At 38.6% G+C, this 25,113-nt stretch overlaps 1 protein-coding gene across 2 annotated transcripts; it reads right to left on the bottom strand.

Moving 5' to 3' along the window:
- Window positions 1-4,035: 4,035 nt before the first annotated feature.
- TXNRD3 (thioredoxin reductase 3) lies at window positions 4,036-24,833 on the bottom strand. 2 transcript variants are annotated; one of them, XM_059823560.1, is made up of 16 exons: window positions 24,669-24,833; window positions 17,841-17,901; window positions 16,154-16,263; window positions 15,849-15,962; window positions 13,901-13,973; window positions 12,824-12,943; window positions 12,268-12,410; window positions 10,730-10,845; window positions 10,396-10,621; window positions 10,076-10,168; window positions 9,540-9,616; window positions 8,500-8,656; window positions 8,197-8,304; window positions 7,282-7,377; window positions 5,612-5,746; window positions 4,036-5,326 (listed from the first exon to the last, which is right to left on the bottom strand). In XM_059823560.1, exons 1-16 carry the CDS (start codon window positions 24,789-24,791, stop codon window positions 5,264-5,266), a joined length of 1,815 nt encoding a protein of 604 aa, XP_059679543.1. In that variant the 5' UTR covers window positions 24,792-24,833; the 3' UTR covers window positions 4,036-5,263. The 2 variants fall into 2 exon arrangements, with proteins under 2 accessions (XP_059679543.1, XP_059679542.1); XM_059823559.1 differs by lacking the exon at window positions 8,197-8,304 and having other exon boundaries at window positions 24,669-24,830.
- Between the last annotated feature and the right edge of the window lie 280 nt (window positions 24,834-25,113).

The raw sequence follows: 25,113 nt of genomic DNA, 5'->3' as shown, positions 1-25,113 counted from the left end.
ACAAGTCAAATCAATCACAGCTGGGGACTCGGTTGGCAGCATGTAGTGGGAAAGGGAGACAAAGTGAATTTCTTTGAAGACAGAATTCCTTGTAGGACATTGTACATACAGAACCCCCCCTACTCATGTATTTTGGAAAAAAGCTAGGAGACTGCAGTAAGTCATTTTCAACCAAGTTAACTATAGAAATAGCTCTTTCGTCCTTTCAGTGAACAAAACAAAGCTGCTAAACTGATCACAAACCTTGTTTATTACAAATTAAATCTTCCAAAAATACCTCTAAGACAACTTTTCTATTTAGAAATCAAAAGGTAAACTTTTTATATTTTCACCACCATAATGTTTGGACTGTAAGCATTGTAAGAGTGGCAAGTTATTTAAAGAAAAGCTAGTAAAAATACTATAGCTCAAAAAAAGTCTAAACTCTGCTATCTCTACTTGAATGTCTAGACAAGACAGTCATTCTTTTCTTTCCTACCCAGATACATCTACTGCAGACACATATACAGCTGGTTTTGGTAATTTGACAATTTCTCCCCTTGCAGAGCAAGCACCACAATGCACGCACAAACATGACTGTCATATTTGCTGGTCTAAAAGGAAGTACAAGTAACCAGCAGACCAGTGACACTGGCTCTGCAAAATAAACAAATGGCATTTTCTATCCTGCCTTCCAGTTAACGAGCAATCCGTCGTTGTCATTATAACACTTTTGAGCACAGGAATGCTCCTGGTTTTGCCATGCAAAGACATCATCTTAATGGATGGCTGCTATTTTTAGAGGCAGCACTGGAAACGACGCAACTCAGCTCCAAACTGTGAGCTCATATACCTTTATGGAAGTGAAGATGTTCAATCACACACTCACATAACACACACTCACTGTGTACTCTCAATTAAAAAAGGTCATTTAAGGAGTTCTTAACCTGTCTCTTCATTCACTTGAATTACAAGTTTGAGAATAGATTATATAGTGCTGCAAACTCACAAAAGAAGTGGTTTGCTTCGTTAGATCCACTGTTTAAAACACTTGACCTTTCCCTTCCTCTGCTGTTCCCACCTTTAAGGCACATCCAGGAATTTTTCCCTTGCCAATATTCAGGGCAGACTTGACAAGCGCAAGATTTAAACATACAGCAACTCCAGTTCAGAGCTAAAAAAAATTATTTTTCAGTTTTCTTTTCTTCCAGTATTTGAGATGTGCTGAAGAAAGGTAAACACTTCCAAGTCTCTGTCAAAAGCCACTCCAAGGGGAATAGTGATAATCTCAAGCTTTAAATAGTACTGTTACACAGGAAAAATCTTTCATGTCTCATTCTGGCATTTCAAGGCTTATTGCAGAATATTCAGCTCCCCCTTTTGTTTCCGACTTGCCCCCACAGGCCAACTAGCTGCTCGTGTTACTCAAGACAAATTACAGTGCTCAAAAATATAATAAATTCACACTATGTGGAAAGCCATCTACTAATTTGATGATTAAGTGTTTTCCATGTTTACAGTAACTATAATCATAACCACTCCTAGACCCAAAAAGGATAAATTTCACCAGTAAGTTAAAAAAAACCACACAGCTTTGCTGTTTATCCACTGTTTCAAGAGCTACAGTCCAGTTACAGAATGCCATTATTATCAGTGATATAGACAAAACATTGCTTCAGCTCAGAGCAGATTCAGTAAGCAACTTGAGTATTTTCAACTGCAGCCTATAAAAGATTCCTGGTATTACAGTATGAATAAATATCAGTATTTTAAGGATACAGGAAACCCCTTCAGAATTTGGTGAACATTTATGACAACGGAAATGTAAACACACCATTTTGCCTTTAGTGTCACTGCTTGAGTGTCTGTGTTACCCAAACTCACTAATGATTTGGAGCAAATGAGTTTCAGGACAAGGCATCTGTTCCTTGTTAGCTAGAGGGAAGATTGTTTTAGAGCATTCTAAACCCAGTTAGACCTGCACTAGCTGAGTTTCCATGAAAGCAAGTTTGAAAACTGGAGACAAGATAAGCAGATATTAATTTAAATGCTACTTATGTAGCTTAACAATCAAAGACTCTCCCTGTAGTTTTAAGTGTCTACTCTTGTCGCTCAAGCAAATACATACAGAGAAAGTACTAGTGCTGACTACCTGCAGTTACTTGGCCTATAGAGGATCATTTAATCAGCTTATGTAAACTGATGTCTGTTTCTCTCAGTTCTTTCATCAAGCTAACAAGCCAGCTGTTACACCTCATTGCACCGGAAAGTACATAATTCCCCATAAGTTTCTTGTCAGAGCACAGAACAGCAGAAACTGTAGAAACCACAATGTAAGGAAACAGGCAAAAGCTGTCTCAAAGCCTTTTCAGAACTGTATCAGAAAATTCTCCTCACACTTGGCCACTATACAGGGCCTGCAATTTTTTAAATTTATTTTCAGTTTTATAAATAATGCATTACTAAGATACAAGCCTGAAAGGTGCTGGGCAAAAGAGGGCTTTGAGAATGAGAGACAATATGGCCCCAATACTTGGGAGAACTGACATCTTGAGCGTTTAGGGTCACATAACAGCTAGACTTTAGGTGTAGATTACTTAAGAAAAGATGCTTTAGAAAATACTGAAGTAGGAAGCCATTCTACCTACTTAATTCAACCGTGGACCAAACAAAAAAAAGATTGGAAAAACAGTGTCAGACTCCCCATTCAGGGCTATTTAGTTGGCTGTTACAGGTTTTAGTTCTCAGATTCTACCTTTTTCCTCTAACATCTACTTAAAAGCTTAAATTTTGGCTTTTAACTATGTCTTGTTGTCATGGCACCTTTTACTTAACATGTGAACCTACTGAAACACAAGCCACATGTTCACTTAAAATACTGCTCCTGCTATTAGCTACTTATTGTGTATTTTAACTAGAGAGTTTAAAGCTTGAAAGACTAACTGTATAGAGTGCTCAACACTGGTAAAGTATCACTTAGAGCTGACAGCCCAAGCAAGTTTGACATAAGAAACATCTGCAATTAGTACACTGCTGCAGATATGCAAGTGGTAATTATTGATCAATTAACCTGAACCTGCAAATTAAATCTGAATTTGAAATAAAATTCAATTAGTGCTTACTAATAGTAAATTCAGGAAGTTATCATTCATTGACTTGATTTGTTTCCTCCTTCACTTCCTCTATAACATGGCTACAGAAGGTAAAGTTTGCCATTAGCAGTCAGTTTCTCACTATATAAAGCCTTCTGAATGCTTTATTGTTTACCAAGTTTCATTTCAGCCATTTAGATGTGCAAAGTCTGTAACGTATTACTTGTTACTAGCTGTCCACCCTAATCTCCCCTGACTTTTTAAACAGCTCAGATGAGTCTCTGGTTCATCCACTTCAACTTAGAGATTAAGGTCACTTCTACACTACTATTATGCCTACTTCAAACTATAACATCTGACCTATTAAGAGGCGAACTTTCAAGCATGCAATGTTTTGGCAGTGCCACTCTTAAGGTCACTGCTGCAGATGTGATAGCAAGCAGGTGGCTCTATCCAATACTTCTATGAGACCAGAACAAGTAACTCCCCAGAGCTCTGCAGCAAAGCAACACCAGAAGCTCAGCAAGTTTCCTCATTGTCAAGTGAAAATATTTTGCAGTACTACCAGGCAACCACAGCAAAACCTCAATGTCTGAGAGCTACTAAATTTGAACGCCAGCAAGATTTCTTGCTATCACTCTAGCTAGATTCTACTGAGCATCTTTCAGCTATGTTGCAGTTAAACACAACAACATATGTATTTAGGATCTTCTGGAGTACACAGAAGTGGTATAAAACTGTTCTCTCAGTTTGAACAGGGAGAATTCTACATACTGAAATAGAAGCACATTAGATTTCTTGAGCAAGCCCCCAGCTGTGACAAGACAACTTGTTTCTCCATTTGAAAGATTACAGCATGCACGAGTCTATAGAGGTTTTAGTATTGCATGTGAGAAACAATATAATTGAAGCCAATAAAATCTCAAGTATGCAATAACAAAAACCATGAGGTCAGACACCAAAGTGTTGTATGAGTTGTTTATTGAACTTCAAATTCCATGGTACATCATAGATTAAATAGTTAAAAACTGTTTGTTTACTATCATACAATGTTCAGAATAGTCTTTCAAAACATTTCTTTGGACAAAACTAAGAGCCAAATTCAAGCACAACTCCCCCAGAGTAGAATGCTAGGGGTGGAAGAAAGCTTCAGAGTACTGACTGTACACAACACTACACAAAGCATGACAGTACACCAAGTCATTGTTCTCTGCTGCAACACATGCTCCAAAGAATTCTATACAACACTTATTACCATCATGGGCAGGCACCTACTGTATTAGCGGGACAGATTACTCCCAGACCCTGCTACTCCCAGACCCTGCTCCTCCAAGACTTCAATACCCCACATAAGAGTACAGACTTACAGTTCTGGGTTCTGTGATGTTTTACATTACAGAGCTGAAACCAGATTTGATACTATTAGCGCTAAATACAGTCATAAACAGCAAGAGCAAATTGACAACGTCTTGTGCTTATGCTCTTCAACCCTGACACACAAGATGCCTACAACTGAAATTTTTATCTTAAAGACATGATGTCACCTGAGGTCAAAAAACTATGAATGTGAACAGCAGCAATGTCTTAGATTACTTTGAAGTTTTAGATTGATTGAGGTGGGAGACTAGTGCTTGAACTGCACTACTCAACACTGCATCCTATTTGTGCCATCTTGCCTCAACTCAATATACAATTAAGTAAAACAAAATGCATCAAGAGATAAAGTAAACTGTTGGCAAGAATCATTCAGTTATATATTTGTCCTCTATCTCAGGCATTTGTAGAAGACACTGGAGTCTACAAGCGTTAGCTTTAATTTGTGCAACTTAAGAATTTCCTTCAGGAGGAGTTCAGTCATCTGACCGGACGAAGAGATCTCCCAACCTTGCATGGCAGCCATCAGTCGTAGCTCACCTCACAATAAGGTTCCGAGCCAGAACGTCAAAATAGCACAATAGTGCTGATTCCAAGCAAAGTCAGGATTTACAGTTCAAGATTTCCCTGCTGTATTACTGTTTCCATTTGCAACACTATTTACTGAGGAAGCCTCACAAAGGCACCACTCCCAGCTGCAGTACATGCAGTGGTACTGATGCAAATGTTTATTTTGCTGCAAGGCAGCTGGATGTATTAGGGCTTCCATAGAACCAAGTGTGCACAACATGAAAACATGTAAAACAGCAAGTTTAACCTCAGCAGCCCCTTTGAGTGATGTCTTGTCCTGAAGATTTTGTAATATCCATTGTAGTGAACACCTGTAAGAAACCAAAACAGCTTATTTACTGTTGCTCTGTATTATCATCCACACAGCTATTGGTCTTTTCTTGTAAAGTAAGAATACTAGATTTCTTTGAACTGTTACAATAGAAAACAAATTGCAGTGCACAATTAACACATTTTCTATCACATGTCAGTATCTTATGGTTAGAAGTTAAGCAAATACTAAATAAGTCTTATAAAATACAATGTAATATTCTTTCCTTGCAACTAGGTAACCATCTTCAAAAGCAGATTTTAAATCAAGCTGTCCCCTCCCTTACCTCTCCACAAGTTGGATGGATACCAATTGTTTCATCAAGCAATTCTTTGGTGAGACCACATTTTATTGCAGCAGCAAAACCTTGGGTAACTTCACCAGCATTAGGTCCAAGAACATGAAATCCTATCACACGATTCTTTAAGACAGGTGAGAAGAAAAAACCCAGGAGTTAGTACTAGGTAAAGTTTAACAAAAGCTCTAGTATGTAATTCCCACTACACTAAGAATTGTTGTGCAAGCAGGTCAAGACTGGAGCCTTTAACAAAAAAATGAGCTATTATGAAGAAAGTTTTGCAGTTCTTTTCAATTATAGCAGAATGAAATAAGTTTTAAAATGAATGAGTTTTAAAATCATTGTACAGCAGTAATCCAAAGATACTGCCTAAAACTAAACAGATTCTAGTTTTATCAGCTGTTTTTATGATTTTGTAGATATACAGTTATGTTTAGTACCTTCAGATTTAAAATTACTTTTCTACATTGAAATTAGGTCAGATAGAGGTCCTTGTTTGCTAAGAATCTGATAATGAAGGGCTTCACTGGCTGTTCCCTTCCAGCCCAAGCAGTTAACAAGAAGGAAAAATGAAAACGTTACAGGCTTGAATTTTGAGCAAGCTGTCTCTGTAGCAAGATCTAGAGTAATGGCAGTAGGCTACAAAAACAAGTTAAAAATGGGTGTGGCTTATTTCAATTTGTTTCATTAACTGGTTTATCAAGAGGGATACAAACAATGTTTTAAAATCTTTTCCCAGGATGTTCCCATACCTTCAGGTATGTCCTAGCCCAGGTCTGGCCATAATTTGAGATAAAATACAAATTCCTCACAATATGAGCTATTTAAATACACTATTCACCTTACATTCTCCTCCAGCATCCTAGGAAAAAACCTTTCACATAAAAATCTAAATAAAGTCCCTCCTTCCATTGTGTTCTTTTCGTTGGTATTATTTCCCATGAGGCTCCAATAAAAGCAGACTTTGAGCCTTTCTGCAGCCTTTGAGAAAGGGTTGGGTGGGCTAATAAGGAAAAGGATAAGTTTATTTCCTCTTAGCTTAAAAGCCATGCTATTTCATCATATCATTCCTTCTCTCCAAAGTAATTTTCAACACCAAAAATCTTCCTTTGTTTGTCTGTTCTCCCAGATAAGTTTTGGGGAAAAATACCAGATAGCATTGGCACTTATTTTTTTGCAACAACAAGAACCTACGGATCACTAGAAATTCCCATTTCTCAACACTGAGTTTTCTAGGACCAACCACATGTTTTCCAAGTTTCTACTAAATATACAAAAAATGCTGCACTTTGCAAAGGGCAAAAAACACAAGGTCCAGAAACCTAAAGCAAGACACCAGATAGTACAGTTACTCAAAACCCACTTGGAAGAAAAAACCTGATGAATTTCTTCACAAATCTACCCTTAAATAGGAACTCAAGATGAAGTTTCATAATGTATGAAGCAACCACTTGCTCAAATAGCTGTTGTACCAAGAAACCCTGAACAAAACAATCAGCTCCCTCCAAACTGATTAGACCTCTTAAAACAAATACTTATGTTAACAGAATGGGTAGACCTGGCTGCAGGCAGGCCAAATAAAAGATATAGTCTTTTGGCTGGTCTAAGAAGAAATTTCAAGAATACAATTAGCACATCCATTCCAGTTTTCTACTTACGTTGTCATGTTTACTGCAGATAATCTTTGCATAACAAGTATTGTTATCTCTGCCTGGTACTGTCCATTCAAGTGGCCAGAACAAACTGTGATAAACCTGGGAGGATGACAAGAAAAAGAGCATTAGAATTTGATGAATTAATTTAGTCAGACATAATTCTAATCTTTATGTCTTTACAAATAGGTGGTTTGACATTTAACCCACTAGATTTTCATAACATACTAGACAAGACAGTGATTTTTGCTCCCCTCAGCCCAATCAGTCCATCCTCCAAAAGTCAGTAGAGGAAGACGCGACTCAAACCATTTGCCCCCAATTTAAATACTCAATTAAAACAGCAACAGCTATAAGACACAGCATTTGAAGATAGTACTTTCAGAAAGAGAAGTGCTTAAGTAGTACAAAATTAATATCTAGTTACTCTAAGTTTAAATTTATTCTGCAAAACAGTTAACAGTAGAAGCTAAATAATGCCAAGCGTGTTTGAAAGATGTAAGGAGTTAAACACAAGGCATGCAAACAGCTTTAATGAAACTCTTCAGAGAAGTGCAGAGGCCAGAAATTACCATAAAACAGGGAAGTTATGCCTGATACTCCTGTAGCCGTAAGAAAAGGTCAGGAAGAAATTAATTCCCCATTCAAGTACAGTGAATAAGCAGAGAATAGATAGTTCACCCCAGGAGTTTGCTATACTTCAGTGATAAGTCTTTAATTCACAACAACAACAAAAAAACCACCTACAGTTTTGCAACCTGAGTTTGGCCTCCTGAAGCCAGATGACACCACTTCCACGATCAAAGACCTATCTAGCTAACCTTCTAATCTTGTTTTAAGACTATGCCTTGAGTGTAAAGCAGCAAGGCCCAAGAAAACCATTCTCAAGCTACAAGTTAAACAAGTCTTGAGTGCTCTCACCTCCAAGTTTTGCTTTCCGTATTCTTCTATGGCTCTTTCTTCAGCTAATCCACAGCTGCCGTACTCTAAAGGAGTAAACACTGTCGTTGGTACATTGATATAGTCACACTAAAAATAAAAAACAAAATTTATATTTAGACTATGCCAGTTCTATACAGTACATAACAGGAAAAGTTGTATTAGCACTTTTTTTTACAAAACACTTGCAGTGCCCACAGTCAAGTGGACAAATCAACTTGTGTTATTGCAATTTTGAGGCAAAAAGCATAGAATTAAGTTGAAGTTGTATTCTTACAGCTTTACCTTTGTGGAACTACCCCCATAAAGCCTGCGGGCTAGTAGTTTCCCTGCTTGAATGGCAACTGGAGTAAGTTCAAGCTTTCCATCCAAAATATCTCCAATAGCATAAACATAAGGCACATTGGTTTGTTCTTCATCATTTACAGGTACTTTCCCATTCCTTTAAAACAAACAGAAAAGAGAATAGAATTCAGTATCAACCTTTCTCAGAGCTCAGCAAAAAAAGAGGGGAGAAGTTCCGCTACAAAGATGTTATTCTAACTACTGAGCACATTTGATGAAATATGCTTATGCCTTTTTTACTTCAACTGCAAACTCTTCAGAGCATCAATTACTTCCAACTCTGACACATGGCTGAAGCCAGTATTCAGTGGGCCAGTTTTGACCTGAGCAACAGTGTGTCTGATGACAATGAAGTTACTCAGACATCTTTGGACTTATGATCTTTTACTTGATTATTATACAGCTTGCAATGTACATTTTCCCCATGGGGAAAGAGCTGCAGTATCACTCACATGTTTAGGTTGGTTTAGTAAGTTGTTAGCTGCTGCAACCTCATCTTAAATTTTTCTTTCTCCTGAACAACATAATCTTGCATCTTTCTTTGCACGAGTTTTGCACTGACATCAGTGAGAAACAAGGAAAAGAGTTAAATCTGTAGGAAGCAAGTAGTTTGCTGCTTCTTTAAATCTGTAGATCAACTTGCCACATGAGCGGAATAAAACGTTTAATGTAACAGAATATTACACTGCAGCTTCTAAGTAAATTAAGCAAATACATTAAATCTATTCCTTAAGCACAGTGGCCAACAAGTAGGCATTAACTCATTCAGAATAGCTCTTTTATGAAATACATATTAAAGAAATGAAGTTAATGGACAACTGTACTCAAATCCAGGAGAGAAAAGGTTTTAAACGTTCACATAATTGCCAGGTATAAGAATGAGGATTTGGAAAAAAAAAAGCATCACTATTATAGGTATTGTCAAAGAGGTAAAAAAAATCATCACATTCAGTGGTTTAAGGGAGTTGAGCAATACTCACTTCTCATTGATTTTGACACCAATTGTCTCTAAACCAATATTTCTGGTACATGCATCACGACCAATGGCTATCAAAACCTAAAAAACCAAAAATCAATGCAATAATTTTATGCAAGAAAAGCGTAATCAGCATAACATTTCCTTTGGTCCTTTTCTGAACAAAAAAACCCAAAACTGTGAAGCGTATGATTGAAGTGACTTTTCCAAAAAATTTTTGGAAGAGCCAACAACAGTTCAGGCTCCTCCATGTGCAATTTGTTTCAGAGCTGCAACAAACAGCAAAACATTAATATCAGAACAAAAATAGAAGCAACAACACTGTTCATATGAACAGTTGTAAAGTTTCACCAATTCTGCTGACAGAGCTCAACTGAAGATGAATGTTGAATTTTCATGTATTTTTTTCTGCCAGTAACTTATTGGAACAATTTTTAAAGCAAGATTTCCCTTTACTCTTTTCCTGAAGAACTTTTAAAGTATTTTAATATATTTTCATGTGCTGCTATATTCAGTTATTTCAAATCCAGAAATGCTTACAGTGTTATATTCTTCCTCAAAGATTTCTGGTCCCTCAGTAGACTTCGCTGTCACTTTCAGTCTTCCAGGCATGCCTTCCTCCAGCTGTTCAACCTGTATAAATATTTGTAAGGTTAGAATGACCTTAAGCAGCAGAGCTCACTTACATTGTCACTTCAAACCTTGACCTACTAATCCATCATTCAGCAATAAAAAAGCTTAATCTCATAAAACATTTAGTCCTGTACAGAGCCAAAGCCTTCCCAGACAGCACGTGCATTCTACATGTGCTGTTTAAATTAATTTTGTGTGGAGAGAAGAAACCTAAAGAAAGCACTTGCCTGAACAGGTACAAACTTCCGGATGAACTTTACGCCATGTGTTTCCATGTGAGCACCTACTTTTTCTGCCATTTCTTGGTCAAAGCCCCGAAGGAGTATGGAACGCACCATCACTGTGACATCTAGACCTAGACCAGCAAGAAATCCTGCACACTCTAGAGCCACATAGGAAGCTCCGACAACTAGAGTTTTGCCAGGGCAGTAAGGCAGGGAGAAGAGGTCATCACTAAAAAGAAGAGAAGAGTAAGTTACAAAGTTCTTTCAACACAAGCTTGTTTGTCTTTGCAAACACTAGGGCAGACAAAGTTCAGTCTATTATGCTGTTTCATCTCACCTTGTAATACAGTATTCTTTATCTCCAGGGATACCCAGGTATCTAGGCCTCTCTCCTGTTGCCAGGACAAAAGTCTCTGCTGTGTGATAGGTTACTTGTCCTTTTCTATTAGTTGCCTGTTTATATAGACACAGTTAAGAAAGTCTTTACCACAGGAACAGGTTTTAAGATACAATAAAAAAAAATTACGTAATCCTCCCCTTAAATACCATGGATATGTTTAAGAATCAAGAGCAAGCAGTTTCAAACAAGAACTAATGCATTTAGAGAAGCCATGCAGGCTACTGAAGAATCACAGGTTTAAGTCACAAACTATCAGGCTTTTCTCACATTAGTTAGAGCACTTAATCATTTACTCTTTGAATCCTGCCCATTTCAACTACTCATTTAGATTGTTCATAACACTTTACTTTCAAGTTATAAAAAGCCACAACAAATTAAGCCCTCCCTGATGCCCACTTCCAATAAAAGGCCAACACAATTCTGGTGACAGAACAACATCAATTAGTTCTTAGGCTAATATAGAAATTAAGAAGTGTCTAGTTACGTGACTTCAGAGGGCCTAAGACCCAACCTTAAACGAATTCAAACTAATTTGAACTCTAGAAGCTCTTGGTCTTGGGAAATTTCATCTTGCCAATGCATGTCTCAAAATCTGACGTTCGTTCTTGCTTTAGTTATCTTCCAACACAGATGAAGGGAAACTTCTTCCCCATCGAGTCATCAGGTAATTCAGGTTGGAAGGGATCTCGGGAGATCATCTAGTCCAACCTCCTGCTGAAAGTCTTTCTGTTCTACTTCATTTATAGACTAAGGATACTTAAGTATATGACCTGCATACCTGGACACTAGAACAGTTGGTAGATGAGGTAAGTTGAGCATACTACTATTTTTTCAGTGCTAGCCTCTTGGTTTAAAATACATGTAGTTCAGCCTTCATAAACTCATATTGAAAACAGAATTACACCCACTGAATCGAACAGTTGTCTTCAATACGCACTTCTAAGTTAACCTCGCTACAATAGGATCACTTACAGCAAGACTGCCAGAAAATGTTTTGTCTTGTAAAACCGACAGTTTAATTCTTATGCTGATACAGCACAAGGTTCTAGCAGCACTGTTACGCAACTGCTTAATCCGAATTTAATTTCAATAGTTTTTATGCTTTAGTATGAAGATTTTCTAAGTGGCAAAATCATACAGCTAAAGCTTTTCTTTTTTTCCCCCTCCTCACTCAGGCTGCTGACACCTCAGTCATGAAGTTAGCAGCTGAGACCACCTTCCTCTATTCATGCAAGACATAAGTTTACAGGTATCCACATTACTCTTACGTAACATTTACTAGGTTTGCAAACACTGTGGCATGTACTAAAGTAAAATAATAATTTGAATCAATAACTTATTTCACAAATGAGTTTAACTTCAGTTGACTTGACATTGCCAAATTAAGATGAAGCCTCTTCCTTGTTGGATTTTAAAAGGCAGTTTTAGAACATGAGTTTTCCCTCCCAACTAAATGTTTTAAACACAGCACATACCTTAATTTTGTGTGGCTCAATGAATTCTCCATAAGAATTGAGGTATGTTACAGACTTCTCTCTTAAGGACACTCGATAGCCCCAGTTTAAAGAACCGATGTAGTTTTGAATTGCTTCTACCATGACCTCCCAGTTGTGTTTAACTGAAACAAGACATTAATTCTGTATTTAAAGAAGTCAAAGTGCAATGAACCCTTAAAGAAAAACTTAAGTCTTATTCATTGTACATCATGCTAAGAAAACATCATTATCATCAGTAATGAGGATACATATTAAAGTCTGTTCTACTATGCTAATATTTACCTGACCTGTTACTATCTGAAATAAACTCATTCTAGAAGTTCTTTCATTTAATTCAGATAATATAGGGAACAAAACACAATTAGCTTTCAATCCTAAAGGTTTCTATGCCTCAAGAAGGAGGATGCCTTCTGATTCACCTAAGAAAAATACTGAACTCTGCCTCTAGTTTACTAAGTCCAAAGTACAAGAACGATCTTAAGCTCAGAGTCTCATCCATACACTGTCTTGGTCTGTCCTCTGTGTTCTTACTAACCTTGTTCTTCATACTGCCACCCGTATTTCCTTGAATCTTGGAGTGCCTGACCCAGAAGTGCTGCTTGATGCATTAGCTTCTTAGGAATGCAACCTACATTCACACATGTGCCACCAAGTCCTAAGATGGAAAGAACCACGTTATTACCTGCGTGAACAGGATATTTATGCTTTTCCTATCACATTCTTTGTATAATCACCCAAGTATCAGTTGGTGATGTTTGCTATAGCCACATAAGTAACATGAAAATTCTGTTGTAAGAGACATTTTAAAATACAATGAACACACTAAGCTTACAAGTTTGTATTCAGTTTAAGAGGTTACTTGACTCATTGAGCCAAGAAGGGTACAGTGTGTTGTCTTAAACATAGACCCAGGAAACTTTCTCAAGAGTGCTTCAGATTTTACTTAGATTGGCAAGTAAGCAAGGCAAAAAGCCCAGAGTGTCTGGAGTTTAGTATCACCTATTATGTGGTATTTGAAATATGTATTTGTTTGAAATCTTAGCTATGAAAGCACATTCATACCTCGACTCAATAAAACTTGACTTGTGAAGTTCCTTACTCATTCTCAACTGCCAATAGCATTAATAAGGTCAGACAGCTCTCTTTAATTATGGAAAGGTGAGGCATGCATAGCCATATAGTCACACTGTTCTAGAGGTAGCCTAGACCAGTTGTCCATGAAATAGAACTAAATGAACTAAGAGGCAAAAACCCCACAAACATGAGAATTGTGAACATGCGCACACACACTATCCGGACACAATTTGAAAGCAAAAAAACCCCACAAACATGAGAATTGTGAACATGCGCACACACACTATCCGGACACAATTTGAAAGCAAACAGAACTAGAACAACATTTGACAAAGAACTGAGAGTTAGCAATGCACAAAACAGAAATTAACTGTCCAGAAAAGCAGGCACGCCAGGAAAACAACTCCTTTGTCATCTGTGTTCCAGAATTACAGGAATTCAGCCACAATTTCCAAGAAAACAAATCTGTAATATCTAACAACTCAGTATGTATCACTGGCACTCAGACATCATAACATACAAATTAACAGAAGCTTACCCCATGAGGTTCCGAGAGGCGTTGGAACAACATAATCTAATACCATTACTTTTTTTCCCAAGGCAGCAGCTTCCTATAAAAGATGGAGAGACTAATCAGCATTACTGAACTCTCGCCTGACCAAGAAAGCTTGTCCGCTCATTTACAGTCATGATATACTTAGCACTAATAGAAAGCTCTTTTGCTAATTAGTCTCATTATCATATATAGCTCTTCTACCTCCTTCACTAGACAAAAAATTCAAATCCCTCAAAAACTATTACTTTCTTCCAAACTTTGAATGGATGCTTATGTTCAATGGTGCATCCATCCTACACTGTCAAAAGCCACGATCTAAAGAGGGTACGAGATGGGCTTATCAGCCTATGATCCTCTTCTACCTCACCCAAAGAAACATTTACGCTGTTAGCTCTCCTTTTCTCTCAGGAGGGCAGGACTGACTTGGCATGTTCATGAATGAAGAAGTGACATTAATGAACTGGAGACAGTTCAACAGAGACGACCAAGATGCTCAGGGGGCTGGAGCACACGCCCTAGGAGAAGGGTGAGGGAACTTGACACATTCAGCCTGGAGAAAAGGTGGATTTGGAGGGGACCCAAGAGCAACTTCCTAATACCTATGAGGAGGTCATTAAGATGACTGTGCCAGGCTCTTCACACTAGCAAGTAGTGAAGAGACAAAAGACAATGGCCGTAGGTTGAAACAAGAGAGTTTCAGACCTGATATAAGGAACTTTCACACCATGAGGACACTCAAGCAGTGAAACAGGTTTCCCAGAAAGGCTGTGCCATCTCCACCCCTAGCTATTTTTAAGATCCAAATGGATGAGGTCCTGCATAATCTTGCTTGACGTCACAGTTGACCCCGCTTGGAGCAGGAGCTTAGACTATACATCCTCCTAATGTCCATTCCAACCTGAATAATGCTATGCTATCCAAGGAATTACCAGGCACTTAAAGCTACACATTGTTTGATCTTTCAAGGGCTTGAACCAAATCTTTAGGTGCCTAAAAATCCGTTTAAGAACTCCTGCACAGTTACTGCAGTTCTGGCTCAAACAAGGTTTAGAGTTACCCAGCTATCTTGTGTTCTGTGAATACCTAACCTCTCCCTCTGAGCAGTTTGGTAATTATCACCAAGTTTATAACTGATGTCCCAGAAGGCACTGTGAGGAAAGATCTGGAGCATTCTGAAAATGCCCAATTGAAGAATTCAGTTGTCAGCTTCTCCTGCCTGCCTTGTATTTATCTAGTGAAAGTTGCATGCTTAACTGTATTGTTGTACAGCAGTCGCCAAGGCTGTCAAGAATAACATCACCATGCCCAAACCATAAGCTGACGGTTAGGATACTCGGCTGAGAGGTGGGAAGTGTGTGTTCAAATCCCTCAGGTAAAAGAGAAAACTGAATCCACACCTTGGGTCCTGAGGCACGTTGAACAACAGCTAGTTGTGTAAGAGGTACACAATATCTATTACCATTTCTGAAAAAGCAGCAAGAAAGAAAACTAAAGACTGAACCAGTTCTTTGACAGAACAGCTGAAAGCACTTCATTTTAGATGACTGGTGATCCTGAATCCTAAACAGTCAAAATAATTAAAGAGTAGCCTTTAAGTTTTCCAGATTACTGTTTGGAAGTGTTAAAGTGCCTGTGTACTACATATGAAGAGGAGATACTTAGAAATCTTTTGGTTCCACCCTCAGCCAGGAACCTAAAACCTATTACTAGGATCGAGACCTGAATAGCATTGGCTAGGAACTGGTCCACACAGACCACGATCTCCTGAGTGAGCACATTACTAGACCACTACTGATTCACTAATTAACAAGTTGAATGGTAATAATCATCAGAATATAGACTGTTTTACACTATTGTGATTAATAGAGGGACTAACTTTTGAAGAAGTTTCATATACAACCTGTTCTTTAATGCAATTTTCACGTCATACCTTGGAACATGCAAGTCCACCCGAGCCACCACCAATAATAATGAGGTCATAATCATAGGGTTCTGCATCTTTGCTATCCCCAAGAAGTTTCTGCAGTGATCCATTGTGATAAGCCTGGGGGGCAAAAAAAACAAACAAAACCTAATTACCACACACATTTCTGAGCAAGCAAAAACTGTATGATGTTGCCTTCTCTGACCTAGATCACCCAGTCTAATATGTCACACAAAATTTAATTATGATCAAACAGCAAATTCACTCAGTAGTCTTGTCTACTTCCAGCTGATTTTTTAAAGAAAAGTTACCTGGTATGTTGAATCACAGCCGCCTATGTGAGTTCCGTTCACAAATACATTAGGCACTGTCCTCTGATTAGTTAGCTCTGCTAACACTTGCTGAATACTGGGTCCATCAGCTAAGAATAAAAGAAACAGGTACATTATAGAATAATTTTCAAGAAGAGACCTTTTAAAACAACCTGAAGTATTAAAGGTTTGGACTGCAATATACTGTAGAATTGTTTTCTTGGCAGGCCTATTATAAGCATCACATTTGTAGACTTCCTGAATATAAGCACGTCTTCAGAAACTACTTCTCAAAAGAGCATGCTTAAATACCCAGGATAAATTAGTGCTTCAAGCCATAATTCTACAGAATGGAGTAGAGTTTAAGCAATAGAGTTCAGTTCCTGTATTTCCTGGATTCTAATCAGTCTCTTCCTGACAGTGCCACACTTGTTACTACACAAAAATTCTTTTCCAGGTATCACAGGAGATCATACAGACAGCTTCTCTTTCATGAGAATTGTCTGGTTTTGGAGTATGTCCTGTGTAAGTGCACATAGTTTTGCCCAGCAGCTTTGGATTATGAGAAGATGGGGATGGGAAGAACAAACATGGTCTTCTACTTACCCTAAAGCTACCTTCAGACTTTTGCTGCCCACCACACTGTCTTAAACATTCCAGTTTTAAGATTATCATTGCCTGACCTGTCGTCTGAATCATCAGCACCTACACACAGGCTCAGTTTGCATCTCTCGGCAGTTGTCCAGGAGTAAATGGGGGAATGAGAATTTACAGTAATTACTTTGACTAAAATCTTTTTACTCTAAGACTATATCTATTTAGTATCAGTAATCAGAGCAATTGCAAGGAAAATTCATTATTAATTAGGAGTAATTCCAGAAAAAAATTACTGTGCATTTTACTTTGCATATCTTGGGCTATAATTAGTTCACAGTATGCCAACTTTAATAAAAAGTAAAAATAAGTAAGAAGAGATGCTATGTATCAATAAATAAGTACATTTTTCCCAAACACTGCTTAAGCACAAATACTTCAAAAAAGCATTAGAACTTTAAAAAAGCATTGGAAACTAAATTTTGTACAGAAAAAAACTGATGGTAATATACATTCAACAGTGCAATTAAGAGTTTACCAAGAATTATGTTACAAACTACTTGATCTTAAAACTCCATTAAAAACTACATGTATTATGGAGATATATGCATAAGGCACTACATATGTACTAAAAACTAAAGCAGCTTGGGCTTTAACAACACCCTCAAACTAGCAACAGCCAAGGTACTGGAATTTACCCTTCCTTCCAATGACTCAGCAACTTCCCCTATGAAAGTCTCCCATATACCAAGTCAAACATTAACAATTCATCTAAAGCCACAAAAGAACCTGAGGTAAGAGAAAAATACCACAGGCTTTTTCCCAATAGACAGAGCTCGACAGAGAGAAATCAGATCTCACATCCTCTATCAGTTGATGATTTGTACAGAAAGAGTCAAAGCCTTCAGTTATATTAAAAACACATCCTGTATTAAAATCTACATTGAAGCCTAATTATCTCTGAATATATTAAGACTTATTTTAATTGTTTTATATATCCTCCAATTAGTTCAAGACAGCTTAGAGTCATGCACAGTCACCCATTTTTAGTTACAATGAGCAGCATGTGATAGATTTTCTTTCTTCTACTTACCAGTTACATCAAGTTCCAAAGCATAGTACTCCACATGCATAGACCGGAAGAGTTCCTTCACCTACAACAGAAACAGACGCAATGCCAGTGCAAAGCTTTCACAAGATGTGATACACAGCTCAGGGTAAAACTTGATTGTTGGACATACACAGGTAATTTTTAAGTCACAGTTATTATTCTTTGAGGGACTAGCTCTAAGTGCCTTTGGTACAGTATGGCACTATTTCTATGTTTTGCATATTCCTTACTTAAAGCCAGGCTATTTAACAGCATTCAGATTAAGCATCCCACATCACAGCAATCTTCCAATACAAGTTTCATTACCTTAAGACAAAGTTTCTATATACAATTTGCTTAGTTGCAAACTTCTCCATCCCTGACAGATACCAAAAGCCATAAGAATAACTGCCATATAGAAAAACATCAAGAAGAGAGATAAAGTAGCAGCCAGATTCCTTGATAGTACTAAGGAAAGAAAGAAAAAAGCATGTCATCCTTGACTCCCAAAACAAAACACTGACAAGTAAATACAAAAAAGGGCATTATAAAAAACTGCAGAAAGGGTAATACTCTCCAAGTGTACTCAGCACTAGGACAGCTCATGCCTACCAGCCCTGCCTTCACTTTCGGTTGATGTACTTCAGAAAAATTTTAGAACAAGCAGAGAACAATCACTGTAAGGAGTCAATGCATTGGGTTTAACAAAGATGGGGAAAGAAATAACTGTGTTTAAGTAAATAATTGACTACCTCAAGGAAGAAAAGAAGCAGTGGTGGATGGAATAAGAACTAGAGATTGAGATTAGACTGCAGGAAAAGCTTTTCCTAATAGGAAGACACTGGAACATATTGCCTAGGTAGATGACAATCTTCAGTGAGTGGCTTCAAAGTATATTTCAAAAGTGTTTGAACTACCGCTTCTCCTACCCTGAGCCAGGGGACAAGACTAGATGACCTCTTGAATTTTTTTCCCGATCTGATTTTTGGTTTGCTGTTTAACACTACCTGCCTCAGCCTCCAGGATCAGGCAGGAGTGGTTCTAACTACTTTGCCATTGTTTTATTAAATCAGTCATATCTAGCTTGTGAAATATTGAAAGGTCAATACCAGAATGGAACAGTTAGATTTTTTTTAACCTTTTAAATTTATATTCTTCTCCATTAAGCAGGAGAAGCATTCTAAAGGTGCTTGGTCATTAAAAAGCTGCTTTTCTCCTGCATTGTCAGGAATAAACTCAGATACAGTATCACTGGAACATGTCCTAGAAACATGGTTCATGCATCAAGAAGTCAGCAATAAATCAAAAAGGGGGACAAAAAAGATAACTCTATATACAAGCCTAGTCTTAAAAAGAAAAAACCCATCCTAAATGACAACTTAGTGAAGATTCTCCCCAGTCTGGACAAAGTTCTGGGTGTTTTTCTAACATCAGTTCTGGATGGACAGAGGGTACCATTACCAGATTCAAATCAGGTAGCATTTCAGAACTGAGGTGTTTTTTTTACGGTAACACCTATTTGTAAAACTGGCAGTATTAAAATTGTGAACTGTCCTTCCAGTTGGACACTGACATACCTCATGGCACAGGAGGTAGTATTACATCTGGCATTATTTACTCCTTTGAAATATAATTTGCAGATTTACTCGTGCAAATAGATATTTTAAGGTAACATGTGAAATATCTGCTTTTAATCATAACTGTCTTGATGTGAAAACAGCTCTAGCAAGAAGCACTAAATGTCTGTGTGATGGATCCCCTTGTCAGCATGGAGTCTGAACAATGAAGCACACTAAGTTGCTGCCAACTCAGAAATCTTTTACAACCAGCTTTCCAATGAACCTCAAATTTATTGACAGCACTTCACTGTAAGTTGAGTCACTTCTAATAAGCTTAAAGATGTCAAACACATGATGAATAAAGTGTTTTTAATGTTGCTGTGATCCATGCTGTTACTATGCCAAAGGCTGAGTATTCCAGTGCTTTCTACTGGAGTTTCAACTTTATGCAGACAAACATAAAGCTTTTGTATTCTGTAGCAACTACATGGTAAGTTTCTTACCACATCATGCATCAACTATAATATATAAAAATAAGCTCTGCTTATATAACTGATTACATTAGTTCTACAATTATAGAATAATTTAAGTTGTAAGGGACCTTTGGAGGTCATCTGATCTAACTCCCTGCTCAAAGCAGGGCCAAAAGTAAAGTTTGATCAAGTTGCTCAAGCACTGTCCATACCAGTTCTGAAGGACGGAGATACCATAACCTCTCTGGGTTGTTCCACTGTTTGACCATCCTCACAGTAAAACATTTCCATTTCATCTCAATGGATTATCTCTTGTTGCAACTTGTATTTATTGGCCCTTGTCCTTTCACTCTGCAACTCTGAGAAGAGTCCAGTTGTCTTCCCACTTGGTAGCTGAAGACAGTAACTAAAATCCCTCCTTAGCCTTCTCAAGATTAAGCAAACTGAGCTCCTTCTTCACACATCCTCTGCTCCAGTCCTCTAACCATGGCTCTAAAAACTTTTGTCCTAAACTCACCATTACCTTCAGGCTTGCTTACTGGAATGACTATGGCTATGGACTGAATGAAAGGGAAACGGCAGTGAAACTGTTCCAGGCCTCGCATTCTGCAACTGCTGTTACAAAGCCCAAGCTGAATGCCATGAAAGGTCTAAAAAGCAAAGCTTAAACGGATTGGTACTATGAAGTGGTAAGCTAAGAATCTGGAGGGAAGTCACAAAATTAGCTACTTGGCTGCTGTTTTAGTTTGCAGCAGAGTAACAGGGAAGTTTTCATTAGTGTTTTTAAAAAAAAAACTACTAAAACATTGCAACAGCAACTGGCAGGGGGGAGGACAGGACACAGAACATTAGTAGAACAAGAAAGGATTACAATGAAGAAAGGATAGATTTAAGACAACGCAGTTAGGCAACCTTTATTCTCTACTGAAGATATGGAGAAAAAAATCAGATGAATGTCAGCATCCTAATTAGAAGTAGCTACTGCACTTTATACTTATGAATAGATCATGCTTGTGTTGTGCTAATGAAACAGAAAGAAAGAACAGTAACAAGTATATCATCAGAGTTACGAAATCTTCAATACAGGCAAGAGATAATAGATTATTTCAATTTGGAAAAGTAAATGATTAGGAGGAGTAGAAAGATAACCTACACTAATCATGAGTAATATCTAGATAAGGTGAGAGGAAATGATTTCTGAGAAATACTCACTGGAGCAAAGAACAACAACTGCATTTACCAGAAAACAATTTTGCCATGAAAAGGAAGTAAACCTCTAATATAATACATAAACCAGAGAACTTACTGCCACCTGACATTGTAAAAGCCAAACTTAAAAGGAGATCAAAAGAGCTATTAGACCAACTAATGAAAGAAAGATCCACTGAAAACTTTTAACTCAAAACTAATACAAACTCAGGTCAAGAAATTCCTGAGCCACACAGTGCTGGAAACTTCAGTGGTGTACTGGAAAGTTTCCTTCTTTATACCCCAACCTAAAAATGTAATTTCTCCAACAAGTTTCTGGGACAGGATACTAGGTTGCATGGTCACCAATATAACCATTTACTTCCCTTCTGACCAATGCAATGGCCTCATTTACCTACTACACCCTTCCAATTTTCACAAAAAGAGATAGACCAGAAAAATTTCCAGATATTACTAAACAGTAGATAATTTCTCTGAAACTGAGACATTGGTCTAACATTTTCAAAAACTCTTCCTGGAGATGCTTTCTGTCACTAGGTAACTAAGCAGGTTTGAAATAAGCTTCATATGGTAAAGTTCAGCAATAATGGTATGACCTATATCTGCTGTTTCAGATACCAGCTAACATTCTATAATAGCTACAGCTGAATTGGCCAGAAACCCCTGTGGATACAGAATGTAATTGGTAATAGCACAACATATAACTAGAATAACCAGCAACTTCCATGCAACCACAATTGTTGCTCTTAAAATAATTTAAACATATCACAGTGTTCAGACTTGGCATTTTTTCATGCCAAAAACTGTGTTTTCTTTATGCATTTATATCTTACTTAATATTAATCTTTTCAGGGTGTTAAGAACAGTCAAGTTAAGTTATGACAAGGAAGTCATTCTAACACCACCCTCTCTCCACTACTGCCTTGCTAAAGCAATTGAACAATAAATTGCATTTGCAGAAAAACAACCGCACAATTGCCTAGTCATGCTACTAGCTAAACTGAATAGAATCAACTACTTAATTTAGAAAATTTATTTGCAGTGCTTTTCTGAAGGAAAACACAATCTTTAGTTTTCTTCCAACATGGCTATATCCATTTGAAATAAAGAATTCTTTCCACTCCCCAAATTAGGTCCTTTTAGAGCATGAGTGTTCTCCGCACTAGTGCTAAACATCATCAGTTTTTCAATTAATCCTACCAAAAGCACATTGCTAAGAACCATCCATAGTAAAAGACAGTCACAGTGTACACTATTCATATCCATCTGTCCTTAAGAACTCAAAACTACATGATTACAGGCTAAGTGCCCAAGCTGTAACTACACTTTCAAATTATATCCACTTCATTAATTCTACAGACTAGATCAGCTAGCAAGAATGCTGCATTACCCATTGTTCTTCCATTCCTTTCACTATTTTCTAAGTCTTTGGTGGGAGGGGTTGTTAATACTCATACCATTGCAGATCTTCTCTGCTTTATCACTTGAAGTCTCATGTGTGGCTTCCTTCTCTCACAAGCTTTCTTCTAATTGTTCCTCTGCAATATATTATCTCTTCTACATGTTTTCTTCATTATATTACCTTTCTCTTCTGTTTCAAACAGGAAAGTAAGCCAAGAAAATCTGCCTACTAGAGCAATCAGCTCTTTTCCCCACTCCAGCAAGTTTATTACCTGTTCCTTCACAAAGATTCATAGAGGGTCTTTCAACTCTCCCTCCCAGAAGGAGCCATGAGAGAGGGCCCTCCTACTCATGACATTCATTCTTCCCCTTTCCAAGACAATAAAGATAATATTCCTCATATCTGATTGTTTCCCTGAAGCAAGTAATCCTGCCTAATGGAGAAGCTCTGAACAAATGCAGGAAAGAATATTAATCTGGAATTTAATTACTAGACTACAATCAAGTCTATCTTCCCTTAAGCTCCTTGTGTAAGTCTAGCCCCACTGGAATAGCAGAAACGGATGAAGGAAAAGGTTGCAAGATTTAAAAAGTTACTATGCCATTGTATGATCTCAAAAACACTGGACTGAGTGCCATGCATATCAACACTTAAGCAATCATGATGACTTAAAGCACACAAAGCAATACAGACAGGTACAATTAAGTATTTCTCAATGGACAGCACTGAAGTCCTCAAAAAAAGGATTTCTCCTCAACAGAAGATAACATTTTTGTCAACTGGACTAGACTTGAACAAGACTCCAACCCTATCATTACTTCATTTGCTAAAACTTCCATTGAGTAAGTTGATAAGTAAGCAAATTTTAGAAGGATTTGAGCTGCCTACTATGCTATACTATCTTTCTGCCAAAACATTCTTGGAAAGAAGTCATTGATTTTGCCTATCCTCTCATACACAGAAACTTCCTTTCCCAAAACCTCAATTAAGTTGCAAGCGAGATAGGATATATTCATTTAAGCTTTCTACAACAGGGTCATAACATCTCCTCCCTCACAAGAGCTACTGGAACTAAACCTAACCTACACATGGGAGTGCAGCTTCTGAGTGTTCTCCTGGTTGTCAACTGCATTGAGGAACACCAGGACTCAATCCCACAGTTCAAATTATGTTTTTCCACCACAACCACATCAAATATGGTATTATGAGGTTTCACTAACATTTCATAACATGCTCTTCGTAAACATCCAAGAAGCATAATGCCTACAAACACCCAGATTCTGTGTGGGCTATGACTATAGTATGTTGGTATCGTAAAATTCTAATGAAGATCCTGTTTCTCTTTAATGACTCCGGTTCACTAGTTACAGCTACCTTGTGATATTGAGGCAAAACCAGGGCTAAATAGGTATTTTTCTCTAAGCACCACAATATTTTTTTGCTTTTTTTTTTAAACACGCATTATGGCTAGCATTTAGAACTTACATTCTTGCTGTAGAGTCAAACTTCTCCCTCAAATTTCAAAACCAGCAGAAAGCTTAACTTATCCCTCCCAGGGATGCAACTTTGCCCAAGTTGAACACCAATGTGGTGCTCAAACTTTCAGTAAGAGCAATGCAACCAGCATCCTGACCTTCAACTAAAAGATACAAAAGCTGTTAGCTAAGGACCAAGCACACTGTGCAGAACTTCCCATACAATCATCTACCCCTTCACTCACACGGCAATGGGAAAGAACTACCTCGGAGGCCAGTTAGGATCTTTGCCTCGTTGCAAGCCTGATAAGGGGGTTTCCAAGGGACGGCACCTGGTGCTTAACTTAAGCGGGATGAATACTGAGCTACTTCTGTACTGTCTAAATCCCAAGGATGCCGTCACAAGAAGCAGCATTCCCCGCAACGTTTGCTTCCCAACCCTCTTCCCCTTGCGCACTTCCCCCCGCCCGGGGCGGGCCGCCAGCCGCGCGAGCAGGCGCCCTCAGAGCAGACGTCTCTCCCCTCGCACGGGGGCCGCGCCAGGCCTGCCTCCTCCCCGCGGCAAGACGAACCGGCGAGAAGCCTGCCGCCCCGCACTCGCCTGGACAGCGAGAGAAAGGAAGCGGCTCCGAGAACCCCCATTCCGGCGGCTGCCGGCCGGAGAAGAGGGCCCGCGGAGGAGCGCGCCGAGGTGACTCCCACCGCCGCCTCACCTTGTTGCAATAGGGGCAATAGCTCTTGCTGAAGATCATGACGCGGTGGGAAGCGATGAGGGTCCGCACGCGGAGCTTCAGGCCGTCCCAGTCCGGGAGCTGGGTCTGGCCCGGCGGCGGCATGGCAGGGCTGGCGACTGAGGCGCGGAGCGACGAGATACAACCGCCGAGCGCGCGCGCCCTACTCACCCGACTGCAGCAGCGCGCGCCCAACGCCCGCACTGACCCTCAGCCTCACCCCGCCCCTTCCGGAGCGGGAAAGGTGACGAGCCGGACCGACCTATCCGCGGGGGGGGCAAAATGCCAAAGAGAGCTTCTTGCCCCTTCTCTCAGCCACACGCACTGTGACTGATTGTAAAGGAATATAAAATGCTTTACATCACGGGTAGAAGCGTTAATATTTACCTAAAGGTGATATATAGAGGGATAAACTTGCATTTTTTTA

This window comes from Gavia stellata, chromosome 12, assembly GCF_030936135.1.
Source record: "Gavia stellata isolate bGavSte3 chromosome 12, bGavSte3.hap2, whole genome shotgun sequence".
Taxonomy (NCBI): Eukaryota; Metazoa; Chordata; class Aves; order Gaviiformes; family Gaviidae; genus Gavia; species Gavia stellata.
This window is presented reverse-complemented; position numbering and strand designations above follow the sequence as displayed.